The sequence below is a fragment of the Metopolophium dirhodum genome, chromosome 1, assembly GCF_019925205.1.
Source record: "Metopolophium dirhodum isolate CAU chromosome 1, ASM1992520v1, whole genome shotgun sequence".
NCBI lineage: Eukaryota > Metazoa > Arthropoda > Insecta > Hemiptera > Aphididae > Metopolophium > Metopolophium dirhodum.
In genome coordinates this window covers 98,953,246-98,967,060 of record NC_083560.1, presented here as the reverse complement: position 1 = coordinate 98,967,060, position 13,815 = coordinate 98,953,246, and the positions used below count along the sequence as shown (strand labels likewise).

Sequence of the window (13,815 nt, the reverse complement as noted above, 5' to 3'; positions counted from 1 at the left end):
TTATATTATTATGCAGCTAGTTTACGGTTTCAAAAGAATAGCGATATTTGATTCAGATCGTATAAGAGAACAATTAGAAATGCAATGGACGATGAATGTGATGACCATTCTGAATGATGACCATTATTTAAATTTTGACTTTCACGCTACTCGTTTTATTCTACAAAGAATAAGAAACCTAAATTAAAAATTAACTAATAAATAATATTTTCCTTATTACCATACATCAGTTTATATTATTTCAGAAAAACTATATGCTCACTATCTTTACTCACATAATATCTAATTTTACCTAGCATAATGTTTCTCCAAATATTTGAAAATATTTGAAAAAACCATAATTCTAACAAAGTAATTGTTTCACCCCTCCTTCACCATAAAATGTTTGAGATCAACGGAGAGTCGGTCGGTTGGTCGGTCGGTACCTTACCCATAAGGCTATGATCGGTCATTGTGTATCCAGTCCTTTGTCCGGTGTACACACATTTCACGTTTACAGTTTTTGTCAACAGATTATTTCAGATACGGATTTATCTACTTATATGAGATTTTTAATTACCATAGTAGGTATTTATTATATTTTATATTTTGTTATTGATAATCATTACCGGTAAAAGTGTGAGTATTTTGTTTTATATTATTCATAAGATATTTAAGAATTACATATAATCCGATTTTTAGATGTCAAATAATTCATCACCGAGTACTCCGACATATGAAGGAGATGAGTATAATCGACGTCTGGCCGAAATACCTAGCCAGTCTCCAGTTCTCTTCGACATGCAAGACATTTTCATATACGGTGAGATGGTAAGTTTTTTTTTTTTGTTATTAAAAATAAAATATAAAATAAAATAATTTATTATTATTTAGACTCAATCCGAAGATAGTGGTTACTTGACTGGCCAGAACACGCAGGTGGAAAATCATGACTGGCATAGAGAATTTTACCCTCTTCAACCCCATGCAACACCCTCTCCACCACGACTATCACAGATGGAGAATCGTGTACGCACTTTGTCGCCGGTTCAGCCTGTCTTGTTGGAAGAAGCTTCGCCCGATATATTCCCACCAACAACACCGAGAGCATACGTACTGAGGGTGAGAAACGATCTTTTTCCGGACTTAGATTCCCAGTCCTCAGTTTCGCCTAGCATGCTAGAACTTCCTCGGGCCATGGTACCCCCCGAATATAACTTGTTAATTGTCGGGGAAATTATGAACACGACGCGACATTCTGGTGAGCAATCACCGGAAATGGATTGGAGTGATGACGGAAATGACGAGGAGTTGAACCGTCATATGGAGGCATATGAAGATGATGAAAAGCTTAGCCGACACATGGATGAATATGACGGTTTTTGAGGGGGGTGTAATAACTAAATTATTTATTATTTTTTAAAAAATATATATATTTTTGTTTTAAGACCACACATTCTATAATTTATTTTTTCAAACTATATTAATATTGTTAATAGTAATTTTTAAAGTAGCAGATGGTCGCATTTCTTGGTATGTTAGCAACTAATTTTATATGGCTTCTTCGAGTAACCGACGAGGAAATATCTAGAGAGTCAATGGGAAGAAAATCTATTGTTATAGCAGGGTTGAAAATAAACCACTATTGTTGGTGACCACACACGTAGTTAGCATTAGTAACATAACAACTATTTTTTCTAAAGAAAATGTTGATCAAAATAATTGAGTACATTACTTGTATCACGGATTTATCATAGCCAATGTCTAAATAATATTTTGGTAATACATGGCTTAAAATGTTACCACCACCACAAATGGTTATGCTCAACGGACGCATGATTTCTCCGTGTTGTACTCTGTATTTCTCCGTGTTAATTATATTTTAAATTTATTTAATTAGTATATTAATATACTTGATATATTTTTCAATAAATTGTCAAGCTTAATCATAAACAATAATATGGCGTATAATTGTGATAAGTGTTCAGCGTCTTTTAATCGTAAAGATGTTTTGCTACGTCATAAAAAATCTCATACCACAGATAAAATTATCTGCAACATGTGTAAATCATCGTTTGTTCGGACAGACAATTTAATACGTCACATTAAAAGTTTCATGGTATGTACATGATAATTCATAAAAATAAATAAATTTAGAATTTTTTTCTAACAATTATTAATTTATTTTACAAGGAGTTGATCATGTTCCTGCACGTCGTAGAGGTACTGATGTCGGAATTAATCCGCCAGCCATCGTTTCAAACGATCAAGCCACTCATGTTCGTACCGATCAGATTGAGATCGGACCACAGATCTTCGTACCTAACTCGGAAGCTGGACCATCTCATCAATCCAAAAACGAATCTCTATCAAACGTGCAAGACAACACAACAAATGAATTATGGTGTGATGACGGTTATGATAATTTGTTTGCTATGATTGAAAACGACTATATTTGCGAGAATCAAGGTAAGATTTATTTTTTTAATTAAACGAGTGTAATAGTTTTTTTTATTAAAGCGTAAGACATACACAATATATAGAGTTGAACACCGAGATGAGGAAAAGAGCTACAAACGCGTTTGAGAAAGATTTTTTTAAGCTGATGAACAACGCTGTATTTGGTATGTTACTTTATACTATATATTATATTTTTATTAATATTTTATTTTTACAGGTAAAACAATGCAGTCTAAAAGGAAAGAGATGAAGATGGAGTTGGTGTCGTGTGAGAGGAGGTTACAAAAATTAATCAACAAGAGTACATTTAAACACTGTACTAATTACACTGAAACCCTGAACGCTGTCGCACTGGAGAATAAAATTATTAAATTTGATAAACCTATACATATATATTGGTAAATATACTTTTTTACCACTTTTATCATTTATTAACATATTTATAATTTACAGGATTCGCTGTACTAGATATTTCAAAAACAATGATGTATGAGTACCATTATGATGTCATGCAGAGACATTATGGGGACAAAATTAAATTGATGTACACTGATACAGGTAAATATACTAAAACTATTCTCCTGTATATAATATATTAATATCACTATTTTTCCAGATTCACTAGTATATCACATTCAGACGGATGATTTTTATGCAGACTTGGCGGCCAACCATAACTTGTTGGACCGGATGGACACCGCCAACCTGCCCAGTGACCATCAGTGCTATGTGGCAAGCAGAAAGAAGTCTCCAGGATACTTTTCCGATGAAGTGGACGGCAACATTATAACAGAATTTTGTGCGCTGAGGGCCAAGTCCTACGCTTTTAATATATATGCTGGACCAGAAGACAGAGTAGGAGGAGGAGAGAAAATTAAAGCGAAGGGTATCAGGTCTCATGTGGTTAAAAACCACATGACATTGGAAGATCATAGGAAGTGTTTGTTTGGGGAAGAAGGAGTAGAGTTATACAGAGATAATGTTTCAATTAGGTCGTTTAACCACCAACTTGTAACGCTAAAAACTAAGAAATTGACATACAACAGCTATGATGACAAGAGGGTGGTGCTAGAAGATAAAATAAATACATTAGCACATGGACACTATAGTATAGAGTAAGTTATTACAAACATATATATTTAAATTATTTTACTAATATTTCTTATTTTTATAGGGAAGATGACATATGGCCAGAGCTTGAGGAAGATGGAGGGAACTGGAACGATGAGGAAAAAGAATTGATGAGAGAGCTACTACAATGTATAACTTAATTTATATATTTTCTGTTAATTAGTTTTATTGTAAATGTTAAATAGTTTTATTGTAAATGTTATATAGTTTTATTGTAAATATTAGATGTTATATATGTAGTTTGTTTTATATTGTAAATATTATCATGTTACTTGAGATAGATTAATATATATATTTCTACCTTTTTAATATTTAGTTTGTTTCACATAAACTTGAAATTATTGTAAATACTATGTACGTATAACCATGATATAAGTTGGATTATTATGTTTCATTGCAATATTAGACCTTTATATTGTAAATGTAAGTGTAGTTTATAAAATAGTAGTGTATAAACTTGTAATATTTTTTTTTTATTTTATATTTTAAATATCCGTGTATAATTTTATAGTGTCAAATTGCTAGATATTTAAGTTAGTTTAATATATTTCATGTATTATTTTATAAATATCCTTGTACAATGTATAACTTAATTTATATATTTTCTGTTAATTAGTTTTATTGTAAATGTTAAATAGTTTTATTGTAAATGTTATATAGTTTTATTGTAAATATTAGATGTTATATATGTAGTTTGTTTTATATTGTAAATATTATCATGTTACTTGAGATAGATTAATATATGTATTTCTACCTTTTTAATATTTAGTTTGTTTCACATAAACTTGAAATTATTGTAAATACTATGTACGTATAACCATGATATAAGTTGGATTATTATGTTTCATTGCAATATTAGACCTTTATATTGTAAATGTAAGTGTAGTTTATAAAATAGTAGTGTATAAACTTGTAATATTTTTTTTTTATTTTATATTTTAAATATCCGTGTATAATTTTATAGTGTCAAATTGCTAGATATTTAAGTTAGTTTAATATATTTCATGTATTATTTTATAAATATCCTTGTATAATTTTATAATGTATAATTGCTAGATATTTAAGTTAGTTTAATATATTTCATGTATTATTTTATATTGTATGCTTTATAAATATCCAGGTATAATTTTATAATGTATAATTGTTAGATATTTAAGTTTTTTTTTTTTCCTGTATAAATGTTTATAATCATTTTTTTCTGTTTCAGGTAGATGGAAGCCAATATATTTAATTAGCCTTGTAAATGTTAACATGCATATATAAATGTATGTAAATGTTAACATATATATAAATGTATGTATGTTAGTATATAAATTAAAAAAAAACAATGTTAAAATATAATTATGTTTATTAAATAAAATGTATACATTCACAATTTTTTAAGAATTATTTATAAACCATTTCCTTATAGCAAATATTTTATAGAATGTACATTGTTTTGGATTAAATTCCATATGAGAAATACAACAAGGTAGAGTTTCATCGTCACATAATTGGTCCAAACGTGGGCATCCAAGGTCTTCGATGTTGATTAGTGCGACTTGAGGTATAAATTCTGTAAGCAGCTGTTTTTTCTGCTCACCTTTGACGTAAATGCATGAGAACTTTAAAGAGTTTAATATTCTACTTAGTTCTTCATACTCAACATCACCATATTCTATAGTAAGTTTATGATAGTTATGTTCCAACCACTTATTACTTTTTCGACTCATGTTGTCCTGCTTAGATTTAGAATTTTTAAAAATCCAGTGTTGGTTCGCCCATGTTTCAGTGTCGACTATAGATAATTCTTTAATAAAATATTTATTGCCTGCTCCAAGAACGCATTGCATGTCTGCGATGGCCGACGACATAATTTCAGGTTTATATAACACTGGCAAAAGACTACCAAACACGATGGTGTATACAGCTCGACTGAAATTATATATACCGTATGACTCTAACCAACTATTTTATTTTGTGTAAAATCAAGTTTTCGTAATATTTTTGCCTTCCAGGATTAACAAACGTGAATTTATTTCTGAAATACATGTTCAGTGATTCGGCAATGAATTTTCATCAAATATTCCGGTTATACGATTTATTTCAGCTTTTAATTGGGCCACGTCTTGCCCCCGGATAGCGATCGCTGTACTGTTGTCAGCACAGTCATTAATTAGCTGCGACATACGATTTTCACAATTAAATAAAGACTTATTACTTGATTGTATATTATTTTCAAGCAATAGTATCTTATCTCTTAGATTAACAATATTATTCTTCAAAGTTTCAATTTCTTTCTGTTGGAGTTTCACGTCATTTAGTATCGTTTTGTTACTTGACTGAATATCTGATATAATTCTTTTAGCATCGCTCGCCTGAGAACTACCGAACACGTTCATAGTTATAAAACGACTGACACTATTTTTTAACATCACGTGTATTTATCCAACTATTATGTGTATTATCGAATCCTAACCACTTGACGTACATTTGATTATGTTTTTTACGTATAATTTTTTCAATTAAATATTCGTTTGGGAAATTGGTCTTGTATATTTCTTCAGAGTAAAAACAACCAGCTATAGGTTTACCCATATAATCTTGTAGTTGATAAGTAACGGGTAATGTTTTATTTATTTTGATAATCTCGAATATTTCCGTTGACCAGTTTGGTAAATAACCTTTTGTGAACACGCCCTTTTGTGTACTGATACGAACGTTATCGCCAACTTTAAACTTATTTTTTACAGTATTAATTTCACGATGTTTTAATACCACCGAAGCGGGGTTGGAATCTGCTTGTATTGGAGTCATTCCTATAGTTCTATAGTATGAATTATTGTATTCGTCAAGTAACTTTGGTAAAATTGAAACCCATTCATGAGAGCCACGGGCAGTGAACTCCTTATACATTTTCCCCTTCAAAGTACGATTGAATCTCTCTGCTATGCTGGCCTTTAGAATACTGAAAGTTGAATATTTGTGTATGCCATACTTGGTCATCAAAGCGTCGAAAGTGGTGTAGTAAAATTCTTTTCCGTTATCGAGTTGTAAAAGTTTCGGTGAACGATCAAGTAATATTGTAGACATTGCACTAGTAACTTCTTTACCTGTCTTAGACTTTAACGGTTTCGCCCAAGAAAATGTTGTAAAACAATCAATCACAACCAGGATGTATTTGTAACAACCATTTACTTTTGAATATGGTATCATTTCAACCAAGTCAGCTTGCCATAAATCATTTTTTCCATAGACGTTAACTCGACGGACGCCTAGTGAAATTTTTCCTTGCTGGTTTGTGAAGTTCGTTAGCGATTTCCCGTTTAGACATCGGGAATTCGCTTTATTAGTCCGGCCTCGTGTAATTCGTCGAAAATCGATATTATTTCGTTTGAAACGCTTGTATTGCCAGCTGCTTTTGACGCGAGAAGCAGACGTAATCGGTCGACTAACTCGTTTGGATTATCCCAATACACTAAGTTATTTTTCTGTAATTTCATAGACAGCTCGCCACCCGATGGGAATAATTTACTAATAATTGTTGAATATTTAGTACCACCCTTTTTTATTTTATTTCCAACTGTAGATAAATGTACCGATGTTTGAGTTAATATAGATTTATATACCTCTAAATCACCATCAGTAAAAATAAGTTGATTTTTTAAAAATAATAACTGATTAAGACCCGACGTAGATGGGTAAACAGTACCGTCAATAAGTATAGTGTTTTCTATAAATTTTACTTCTTTTTTACCCAAGATAATATGTCCGTTTGGAAGTTTTTTCGGACCATAGATCTTATCCAAGTCTGTAGACTGAAACCAATTTTCAATTTCTTGTTGATTGTAGTCCAAAATCGAGGATTTATTGGCAATATTTTCTTTGTTCAATCGAGGTTTATTCGATATTTTAGTTAAAGGATCGATAATTGGTTTTAATGTCTGTGTCATTAATTGTTGAACATTATTTGATCCGGTTTTTAATGCGATATATTTACGTTTAATACTTTCCTTAGCTTTAACTAGCTCATCTAACACAGTAGTTGCTTCCGCCATGACTACGTTTTAAATGATAATATTTATTAGTTGCTTCATCTTATATAACTACAAAAGTATCAAACCCAAAACGATAACGTCCGTTATCACGCTCACTATCTTTACAAATAACAACAAATGTAAACCTCTCGCGGTTCCAGCACGTCGCACAAAATTGTTTAAATTGTGTATATGACATATCGCCCAAACAGTGCTCGTTGTACACATGTTTTAAATTTGTTTCATCCTGTTTGAATAATACTATTAAATTTGCATTATCACGTATCAGCTGTTTAGGAACTTTTGAGTAACTCTGGGCCAGATAAAAAATATCTATTTTATTGTGACGACCTCGAGAAAAATAATCTCTTATAACGTTTTGGTGTTCACCAATAACATCGTCCAAGATAAAAATTGAATTTGGTAAAACTTTCTCGGGTGGAATTACTTTATCATTCTCGAAAAAGGTAAAAATGTTCATACCGTCTATTCCATCAATAATACGTTTTAATAATTTATATTTAGGTTGTTCCAGCGTCTTGGAGTATATGTAAACGTTTTCAAATCGTAACCCATTTTCATCGGCTAGTAGAAAATACATCAGATTGGTTTTGCCACACCCCGAGCTGCCAAGTACCAACGACCTTATCGTATTTGGGAAAAGTTCACCGTGTCTCATCAAAATTGTCTCGGGAGAATCAATATTATAAATCCGGAGTTTTTTCTCTTGTTCAATAAATCGCATTTTTTTAAATTGTTCACTATAAATACAGCTGCTATGCTAGCGAGAGCGTCACACGATGTCTCCTGTTCGTAAGCGAAACAACAATAAGGGTTCCGGTCTAATTAACTCTGTTATAAATCATTTACCAGTGGAATTACATTTACCCGGTTATAGGTAAGTCACTACGTTATATTATTAATAATAAATCTACTAATAAATTATATATATTTGTTTCTAGATTTGCCGGTCCCGGAACCAAATTAAAAGAAAGATTAGCTCGTGGAGAACGTGGTATAAATAGACTTGACGAGTTGGCCAGAGCTCATGATATAGCATACGAAGAAAGTAATTCGCTAACTGATCGACATAGAGCAGACGAAGTATTAGAAAATCAGGCTTGGGAAGTGTTTAAATCTAAAAACACAGGTATCAAAGAAAAAGCGGCGTCTTGGCTAGTCACTACAGCCATGAAAGTCAAACGTAAGCTTGGAGCTGGTTGCGGATTTAAACAAATGGTTTTGGCTGCTAAAAATTCCATCAAAAATAAAATGAACGAAAATAATATAACAAAATTAGTAAGAACATGTCTGTCAGCTGCGAAAAAAATTAAAAAGAATAAAAATAAGAAAACTAAAACACCAAGAATTATACCAATACCGAAAAAAGGTGGTGTTCTACCTTTAATTCCTATTTTTGCTGGTTTATCAGCATTAGGCGCGCTTACCGGTGGAGTAGGTAATATAGTAAAAGTCGTGAAAGAATTAAATTCTGGAAAAAGCACACCTATTCATTTAGGCAAAGGATTCTATCTTACTCCTCACAAGGGTAGTTCTTATAAAATCGTAAAAGGTAAAGGTTTATACCTAGCACCACACAAGGGCGGCTCGGTTAAAAAATCAAGGTCAAAAAACTAATTTCTACGTTACCCGATAGAGCGTTGTACGATTATGAGATTATAAAATACGCTGACATGTCGAAAATTCCTCATTTCATCGGTGTATTTGCTAGAAACAAGTTACCTCGACGAGCAAAACATCAAGAGTCAGCTGTAGTTAATTTAGACATCGAAAACGGTACAGGTACTCATTGGGTAGCGTATAAGAAAATCGGAAAAAAAGTTAAATATTATGATAGTTATGGAAATTTAACGCCACCGATAGAATTACAGAAATATTTCAACGGTTGCAATATCGAATATAACTACGAGAGACATCAGAAATATAAAACAACAAACTGTGGTCATCTGTGCTTAACATTTTTATCATGTACACTATAACGTTAACCGGTAACTCTAGCGAATTGTCATGTGACTTTTTTCCACCGATAGAAGTCAGTAAAAATGCAAAAATCTGTCTGTTAGGTTTTCAAACGAATAATTCTATTCCTAACGTAAACGAAAAGTGTAATAAAATATGCTTCACATACAGTAATGATAACAATATGAATAGCGACAGCTATGTAATACCTACCGGCTCTTATGAGTTGAATGAAATTGAAGCAGCTATAAAACGTGTATTGCATAATACAGATACTTTATTCGAGTTGAGAGCAGATAATAATACACTAAAATGTACAATGTTTTGTAGTGAAACTGTAGATTTTCGTATGACTGATAGTATAGGACAGTTGTTGGGGTTCAAAAATCGTAAATATGCTGCTTATGTCAAACACGAATCAGATACGTTGGTCAATATTACCAAAACAAACTGTATATATATCGATTCAAATCTAGTTATGGGTTCATTCGTCAACGGTAAGCAGTGCCATACAATCCACGAGTTCTATCCGAATGTACCTTCAGGCTATAAAATAATAGAGGTACCAACACATTTGGTTTTTTACTCACTTAATTCTACATCTATAACACACGCAAGTATAATTTTAAAAAATTAGGACGACGAGTTGATCGATCTACGGGGCGAACCGGTATCAATACGATTATTAATTCAAGACTCGTGATGGGGCTTCAATTTTACAATATAAATAGACCTGTATATGAAAAACCCGTTAGTCGTGTTAAAAACACTAACAAGGTAACAACTCCGAAGAAGAAAAAATATTCGAGACGAAAACAGACTAGACATAGTCTAACACCCGACAATTTGGTTTTTCTACGCTCGCTAAACGCTATTTAATATGGATGATTTGTATTTAGATGTCACGGCTGGATACATCGATGATTGTAAAATAACTCAAATCGACTATCATTCTTTTTTACCTTATTCGACGTCCGCTCTTTCTAATAATGATGAGGTGCGTATTGCTTTACATAACACAGAGTCTTATACACTACCGCGCGAGAGTTATATTTACATCGAGGGAACAATAACCAAACCTACAGAATTATCCGACGAGATTAGATTTATAAATAACGGACTGGCATTTCTTTTCGCCGAAATGAAATATGAAATAAACGGTACTCAGATTCAAAAACTCGTCAATCCAGGTTATCAACCACATTAAAAGGATATTGCTCGTACAATAAAACAAATATTTCTTCACACCAAAACGCTGGCTGGGACAATGATTTTAAAAATGTGAATAAAGACTTTATCGATGGTGACAATTTCAATGGATGTATTAATCTTAAAGATTTGTTTGGTTTTTGTGAAGATTATAAGCGAATTTTAATAAATTGTAACCAGCAGCTCATATTAAATAGAGCGTCGATCGATTTAAATGCAATCAAACAGTATAAAAATAATGAAGTTGTGGCAGACGCTCCTAAACTAAAAGACGTTAAAATTAACATAACAAAAATATTGTGGCGGATGCCTATAGTGAAAGTGAGTGATAGGGAAAAAATCCGACTGTTGAAAGTAGTCAACAGTCAAAAACCCCTGACATGTGCTTTCAGATCATGGGAACTTTGTGAATACCCGTTTTTACCTCAAAACACTTCACATTCGTGGAAAGTAAAGACATCCAACAAGTTGGAAAAACCTCGATATGTAATAATCGGATTTCAAACCGCTAGGAAAAATAGCGCGACTAAAGCAATGTCGTATTTTGATCATTGCAAAATTAAAAACCTGAAGGTCTATTTAAACTCCGAAGTATTTCCCTATGAAGATTTTCAAAGCGACTTTACCAAGAATAAGATGGCGACATTATATCGCGCGTATGCAGAGTTCCAGAAATCTTACTACGGGCATGATGATGTGAAACCTCTATTGAATCGAGTAGATTTCAAAAATCTGTCTCCAATTATAGTTGTTGACACGAGCAGACAGAACGATAACGTGAAAATGTCAACTGTCGACCTCAGGATTGAAATAGAAGCAGACGAAGCGTTCCCGGAATCAACTTCTGCTTATTGTTTAATATTACATGACCAAATTATTACTTATAATCCATTTAATGGCGAAGTAAGAACCTTGTAAATATTTTTTGTAAACCTTGTAAATATTTTTTATAAACCTTGTAAATATTTTTTGTAAACCTTAATATTAATAAATGAAAATACTTTTTTTATATATCACGCTTGTTTTTATTTCACATAAATTATTTTACACATATTAAAATAGACGCGGTTTAACATTGCGTACTGGTTTTGGGTGTTCAGCGAATGTTGAAGGAGATCGTTTTTGTGTTGGCACTGCATGTTCGATGTAAGCCGGCGGTGAATAAAATAGATTGTAGAAATCAGGCCCATCGTTTACGTCGACCGATTGTTGATTAGAAATCTCGGTTGGGCCGTCAATATAATCTAGTGGCTGGGAAAAAAATATAAAATTAATATTGTTTTTATTTTTAAAAATATGATTATATAAATTACCTTTAACTGTATAAGTGATTCGTCTTGCTCGTTGAATATATCGCCGACCGGTGAATAGCTTGACGACGTTGGTGAATCCATCTCAACATTCTGTAACTAAAATAGAATTGTATTAAATATTTTTTCTACATGTAATATTATTATATTTATGAATTACCTTATTTAGCACAGATTCTGCTAGTGGTTTAGCTGCACATATTTGTATTTGGTGTGCCAGGTTTGGAAAAGATTTGATGACTCTGTCGTCTTCCACGTTTTTAATGAATGTTGTCATCTCATTCAAATTTATCAGTGGTGACTCCATCTGTAAACATTTCTCGTGTAGGTATATTACGAACTCCTCGCTCTGGCTTTGAATTAATGGCTTGCTGTAAACTTTTTTTCGTATAATACTTTCTGTAATGCTCCGCTCCAGATATTGTAGTTGAATAAGATCTGCTCGGTTCAGTAGAACTCTACAACCGTCTCGGGTTTTAGACTCAATCACAAGCACATTTTCCCCGGTATAGACCATACTTGATAGTTTCACTATCTCGTCTTCGAAAAATATAACGCGTTTATATTTCTGCGGCGTATCCAGTATAAAAGACAGGATATGCCCCATATAAGAAAATATTTTTTTTAAAAAGACTGGAGTAATATGAACGTATCTCGGTGAAGTTAATATATTTACAACGACCTGGTATTTCTCATCTGGTAGAATACCGACTTGTATAAATTTGCGACTCGCAAAGTCAAGTGTGAAGCTTTTGGCTTCAATGAGTTCAGCCGGTGACGATGGTGGCACATAAGTGTAGGTCTTCTTCTTATATAATGCTGCGTTGTCTTCAATTGAACCAGCCATGTTTTTAAAAATCGTTTTAAAATAATAATCACTTGAAAATTTAAAAGACTTGAATAAACTAAGTATCGCGGAGTAGAATCGTAAGTGTGAGACTGAAGACAGACTGATTGAATATCGACTCTTGGAGAGTCAAATGTCTATCGAATTGAGACAATATTCGGTGGGAGAAAAAATATTAGGTGGGAGTGAATCCCCCAATAACAAAGGATGAAGACATCTGTTCACATGACTCATACTTTAAGATGGATATATGGACAAAGGGTTCATATATTATGGGTTTTTCTTTACAAATCTAATGACAATGGATAACAGACCTGTAGCAACATGCTAAGGAATGCTGTTTCCCCACAAATGTATTACATAATTATAATACATATGATTTGGCCTGAGACGAGTACAACAATATGGTGTACACAATAATATACACAATAATATGGTATATTATGATACGTTAGTGATAACATATATATGATAACATTGTTGCGACATGTGCGTGCGTGCGAGTACCTTCCTCGTGCGCAAGAGAAGTATAGAATAATATTCATAGAGCTATATACATTAAGAATCATTCTATTGGTATTACGGCTTTGTGGCTTAGTGGGTTAAAGCGCCAGAATGTAAGACGGAGATCGAGAGTTCGAATCTCTCCAAAGCCTTTTTTCAATATTTATTGATAGAAAAAAAATATATATGTTGGTAGTGATAACAGATATATGATAACATGTCTTGGTCATGTAGGCGGTCATTGTGTATTTCATTCATCTATATACGTTAAGAATCCAATTAAAAGTATATCAGGTCTGAGGTCTAGTGGGTTAAGGCGTCAGCGCTTTAACTCGGGGGTCGTGGCTTCGATTCCCACCTATCTTTTTTTCAATATTTA

General features: G+C 32.5%; 4 protein-coding genes across 4 annotated transcripts; 3 read left to right on the top strand and 1 right to left on the bottom strand.

Annotated features, from left to right (window-relative positions):
- The first annotated feature begins 623 nt into the window (after positions 1 to 623).
- LOC132933747 (uncharacterized) lies at positions 624 to 1,365 on the top strand. Its single transcript, XM_061000021.1, has 2 exons — positions 624 to 810; positions 874 to 1,365. The coding sequence occupies exons 1-2, from the start codon at positions 682 to 684 to the stop codon at positions 1,363 to 1,365; spliced, it is 621 nt and encodes a 206-aa protein (XP_060856004.1). The 5' UTR covers positions 624 to 681.
- Positions 1,366 to 2,899: 1,534 nt separating this feature from the next.
- LOC132932528 (uncharacterized) lies at positions 2,900 to 3,710 on the top strand. The gene is made up of 3 exons (XM_060998914.1): positions 2,900 to 2,997; positions 3,056 to 3,554; positions 3,614 to 3,710. The coding sequence occupies exons 1-3, from the start codon at positions 2,922 to 2,924 to the stop codon at positions 3,708 to 3,710; spliced, it is 672 nt and encodes a 223-aa protein (XP_060854897.1). The 5' UTR covers positions 2,900 to 2,921.
- A 6,040-nt stretch (positions 3,711 to 9,750) lies between these two features.
- Positions 9,751 to 11,925, top strand: LOC132948141 (uncharacterized). The gene is made up of 4 exons (XM_061018484.1): positions 9,751 to 10,063; positions 10,466 to 10,726; positions 10,777 to 11,628; positions 11,876 to 11,925. The coding sequence occupies exons 1-4, from the start codon at positions 9,751 to 9,753 to the stop codon at positions 11,923 to 11,925; spliced, it is 1,476 nt and encodes a 491-aa protein (XP_060874467.1).
- Positions 11,926 to 12,200: 275 nt separating this feature from the next.
- LOC132933553 (uncharacterized) lies at positions 12,201 to 12,932 on the bottom strand. Its single transcript, XM_060999823.1, has one exon. The coding sequence runs from the start codon at positions 12,930 to 12,932 to the stop codon at positions 12,201 to 12,203; it is 732 nt and encodes a 243-aa protein (XP_060855806.1).
- Between the last annotated feature and the right edge of the window lie 883 nt (positions 12,933 to 13,815).